Source organism: Phalaenopsis equestris, unplaced genomic scaffold (genome assembly GCF_001263595.1).
Source record: "Phalaenopsis equestris unplaced genomic scaffold, ASM126359v1 Scaffold000552, whole genome shotgun sequence".
In the NCBI taxonomy this organism is placed as follows: domain Eukaryota; kingdom Viridiplantae; phylum Streptophyta; class Magnoliopsida; order Asparagales; family Orchidaceae; genus Phalaenopsis; species Phalaenopsis equestris.
In genome coordinates this window covers 3,702,181-3,707,193 of record NW_018164992.1, presented here as the reverse complement: position 1 = coordinate 3,707,193, position 5,013 = coordinate 3,702,181, and the positions used below count along the sequence as shown (strand labels likewise).

At 39.3% G+C, this 5,013-nt stretch overlaps 1 protein-coding gene across 1 annotated transcript in view; it reads right to left on the bottom strand.

Annotated features, from left to right (window-relative positions):
* The window catches only part of LOC110029140 (glycine-rich domain-containing protein 1-like), a gene marked incomplete at its 3' end in the record, with an annotated part of 30,916 nt that overhangs the window by 13,104 nt on the left and 12,799 nt on the right, over positions 1-5,013 (bottom strand). The window contains 1 exon segment of the mRNA XM_020731294.1: positions 2,163-2,618. Within this exon segment, the coding sequence (XP_020586953.1) occupies positions 2,163-2,618 (456 nt within the window).

Here is a 5,013-nt window from a genome sequence, read left to right as displayed (position 1 = left end):
AAGACACTAACCACATTGCCACATGAGGTGTTATGATTTAAACTTAGACATAAATATATATAATATATTATTATATAAATAATATATGTAATATATTGTTATATAAAAAGTTATATAATTTTTTTTTCAAGCCATTTCGAGTTGAACACGAGCGAACAAACTGTTGTTCGTGTTCGGCTCGTTTACATTTCGAGCTTAAAAATTTGTTTGTGTTCGGCTCGTTAGGCTTAACGAACGAGCTGAACACGAGCTGCTTAACGAGTCAAACACGAGTTGTTCACGAACAACGAGCCAAATTGACAGCCCTACTTTTGTCTTCTTATTTTCCAAGAATTCCTCTAATTCGGAAATCTGGAACTTTAACACCATTTGATTACCAATCTCTTCTTCGAAAGGACTTGATTTTGTATTCAGAGTTTCATTTAGTTTGTCGATCCGTTTCTGAAGCTCTTTATTCTCAGCTTTACTCTCTAACGAACATGAGATGATCCTCTCGTTCTCCTCCAACAAGCACACTCTATCTTTATCTCGAAAGTCTATAGGGACCAGTAAATTATCAAAGAAATCTTCTTTCATTCCCTATTTCTCGTAGAACATCATAGGCACCTTGTCAAAAAGTTGAGAGAATCGGGGAACTAAATGTATACTTAAATACCGGGTCACGCACTCACACCTTATCTGAAGAATCAGACTGTCGATCACCCGAACAGATTGAACCAGTCTATCATCTTTTCCAATTTCCAAACACATCCGCTCACCGAGAAGATCACTTTGTCTTCGAACTTCGATTATCTGAAGTGCTTCGATCCAGTTGGAAGCTACGTCAGAACAATAAGAAATATTTTTTACAATTCCCGAGGCAAAACCCATTGATTGAGACGAGGGAAACTATCACATCATCAGTCTCTAGTCATTCCCCTGAGCTGAAGTCTTATCTTAATAAAGATCACATCTTATATAAAAGAAGGGGGGAATATAGGAAAGGGGACTACTTCTGAAACTTCTTTTTGGACTCCCGAAACTTCCTAAATGTTTCTTTTATAATCTTTTTTTCTGTATCTTCCTCAAGCAGGAGGCTCTCGGGACCTTATACCGAATCGTGTGGTACCCCAAGTGTACGGGACCCTACATCCCAAAAAGAATTCAACAAGAAGGATTTCCAGAGCAGGAACAAAAAAGCAGGAAAATGTATTCAGATTGCTAAGTGCAACTAGGGCTGTCAAACGGCTCGTTATTCACGAACAGTTTGTGATCGGCTCATTAAGAAGCTCGTGTTAGATTCGTTCAGTAAGCAAATGAGTCAAACACAAATAATTTTTTTGCACTCAATAAATAAACAAGCAGAACAAGAACAAAGATTTGTTCGTCATTTTGGTTCGAAATAATTAAATTATATATATATATATATATATATATTAAATTGATGGGTAGTATTTTTAGAAAATTTAATTATCTACAAGGCTAAAAAGATTTATAATCAATTAAAATTAATAATTAAAAAATAGAATAAAAATATATTAAAATTATATTTAAGTGATGTTTAAATATAAACAAAAAAATTTAAATCTCGCTCTTACCCTTAACATCCAACGGCTGTGTGAATAGGGTTGTAAAAACGGATCTTTATTCGCGAACAGCTCCAGTTCTACTCGCTAAGCAAATGAGCCAAACATGAACAAATTTTTTGTGTTTGAAATATAAACGAGTCGAATATGAACAGTGGTATTTTTTAACGATCTAACTTGACCTGAGACTGGGCTCACTCGTGTTCGGCTCGTTTACACCCATGAGTGCAACGCAATATGGATTAGAAAATTATCATATGCTCTCCACAACATGCGAAGTAGATCTTCATTTTAAAATTTCTACTTATAGACTGAAACTTGAAACTACGTCACATGATTTAAGCTTCAGTTAAAATAAAAGTAACTCAAAAAGGTAAAGCAAATAGATTCCTCATAAGCCACTTAACAGTAAACTTCTACGCAAAACACTACTTTGATTTGTTTATCCTTCCTGATATCCAAAAAAATAATGATTCATAAACCCAACCCAAATAGCTAGATGATGATGATGATGATGATGATGATGATATTCAAGAAATAAAGATATTTTGCAGAAGAAAAAAGATCTGAAAACTATAAAGAAGATTTTGTTATCACCTCCACGGCCATTGTACGTTGAAGAGGAAGGAATAACTTCGTCATGTGAGGAAAAAGGGTATTTCTCTGATTATAATTACATAAGCGCAAAGAGGTATCTAATAAAGGTAGATCAGCGCCTTTGTACATTGCTCCGGCCCTCCAATACCTCGAGCCATATGCATCTTCCCATTGTTTGGTGGTATCAGAGAAACCGGTGTCAAGTTTTTTCCCTTTCGTTCTATCAGAATCTGTGTCATCATGCTCTAGTATTTTTCCGAGCAATTCTAGCATGTCTTTTTGGTAAGAAATAGGCTGCAATTGGTGAGCATGCCACATGAGATCTATGTCATAAGTTGGTACACAGAAACATATAATCGACCGCTCCCGGTTCCTCTTAATCAGATGAAGAAAACCCTTGTACCTGGCAACAGCTCCATCAAGGAAGCGTTTATCATGCATGATCGGTCTACATACCTGTCCATGAATAAATAAGTGAAATATTATTGAATTTGCAAATTCGACAATGTTTCATTGAGACAATGTTGGGCTAGCTGAAGAGATTGAAGCATTAGATTTTAACCCAAGAGGGAAAAAAAATTAAAGGACAATAGCAACAATAGCGGTTACTGTTTAGACTTCAAAGATCCCACTTACACAACAACTATACCAATCTTGCTTGGTTTTTCAGAACTTGTCAAGCTGAATCCTAAAAAATCCAGAATTAACTTCATGAATCCTTCGTTCTCCAAACTATTTGGGTTAGTCTAACTAATAACTACAAACCATTACAGCACTTCTCCCTTCATTCGTGTCATTTGGTGCACGTGCTACCAACTAAAGGTTGTGCTTGTCCATTTTCACAACATTTAGGCAAGGAAGATCGCATCTGAGTAAAAAAGAGGTTGAATTGTGTAGTTGATTTGAACTTCTTTATTTAGAATATCCAATTTGCAAGTTTAGTGTTTCATTTTCTGCAAGTATGCATTTTTTTTCATTTAAGGAGGTATTTGCTTTAGCAAGTTCAGGGAGATATTTACAGAAGTTAATATAGTGTTGTACTGCATATAATTTGGGGTTCTATTTGTAAATAGAAAATATAGAATAAATGTAGAAATTTATTTATAAAGAATGTTGTAAGACTCTATATAAACTCGAGTCTTTTATGAATACTAGAGGTTTTTGAGCAATTATTCCTATTTGGTATCAAAGTTCTATCCCTAGCAGCCAGCCATCGTTAGGGCTGCTCCTTGGTGCAGAGACCCGTAACTCGCATTTTCCTTTCCTTCCACTTCGTCATCACGAAGCAACTGTGACTAGAGCTTGTTGGGAAGACAACGAGGGGATCGTGGCTCGCAATGAGCGGATCGCGACTCGTTAGGATGGCAACTAAGTGATCGCGGCAAAGAACCTCTAGATGCAGCCACTAGGAAGACAATAACGGGATCGTGGAATAGAACCCTAGTGATGTGGTCCCAACAGTCGCTGTGAAGGCAACTACCACAACTAGGGGATCGGGGTGTGAACTCACGATTCACGGGCTTGCCCTAAGACTAAACCGACGACACCTTCAAGTACTGGATCGTCGTAAAGTGGTTTGAGCGGCTCAGTGCAGGGTAGGGGTGAAGTGTGTGTGAAACCAGCATGGTGGAGGAGAGAACTTTGGTTCTTCATGTATGAGAGGACGACTAAGGTTGGGGAATAGTTAAGTTGAGTATGTCATGAGACAGAGAAAGTGTGGGAGGTACACGCTTGGAGCTTTTGGTGAAGATAGATCCTGAAGTTTTGAAAGTCTTGGTCAGCTTATATAGAGAGCTACTGTCTCGACGAGATTTGCTACCTCAGCAGGTGCTCCTACACAGGTAAAGCTAGATCTCCCCTTTTTGGATATGAAAGTTGATGGATTGGCAACATATCTAGAGTTGGTTAAGTCGATTCGAGACTGTTCTCGTAGGGAAGAGACTAGAGGGACATCTGACGGGGTCGAGCCAAAGCGTGACAGTACTGAGAGGGACGAGTGGAGGACTACACATGTCTTGCTTTACAACTGACTACTCAACTCGATGGTTCCATCAATTGCCTCATCAATGGATGACATTCGAAAGGTGAGCGACAACTAAGCGAAGCTGAAGAAAATATATGCTGGAGCTGAAAATCATATGAGGGTGTTCCAGATTCTGCATGAGATAGAGGCAGCAGATCAGGGTTAGATCGATTTAAGAGTACTCCATAGATCTAGAGCAGCTATAGGCAGATTTTGATCATTTCTCATTGATATCGAGCTGTGGTGATCTGAGGTGCAAGAAATGGGAGATCTTTTCACAAATGATGAGTATTGCAGTTTCTGGCTCATCTGAACCAGGCCTTTGATCATGAGAGAATGGTCCTCCTAGCCAAAGGGGTGAAAGAGGGGGCCATCGGACAAATCTGGTAGCGGGAATAAGGGAGAGACAGGGGTGGTACGTGGTCTTTACCGATTAGGATCACGATTTTCTGGAGATTTTGAAGAGGAAGCAGAGAGTGGCAGATGATATGACTGAGAATGCATCCACCTGTTGACCTCATTTTTAGTGAGGTCTAGTCTTCCTCTTAGGGTTTAGGATCTAGCCTTAGGGACATCCCTTGACTATCTTAGAACCTTAGAAGTGGTGCCCGCCTCGTTTTTAGTTCGACCTATTTCCGTCCTCTTTTGGAGTTTCGCGTGTGCGGTATCGACTTCTAACACTTAGAAGGATGAAACCGACATGAGGAAACCCAAAATGGATTCCTATAGGACCTTCCCGAGCCTTAGGGTGGCCTTCTGCACAATTCGCACTCCTGCGCGCACCAGCTTCGCAATTCGGAGAGTCGACGTGTCCGATCGCCGCAATTC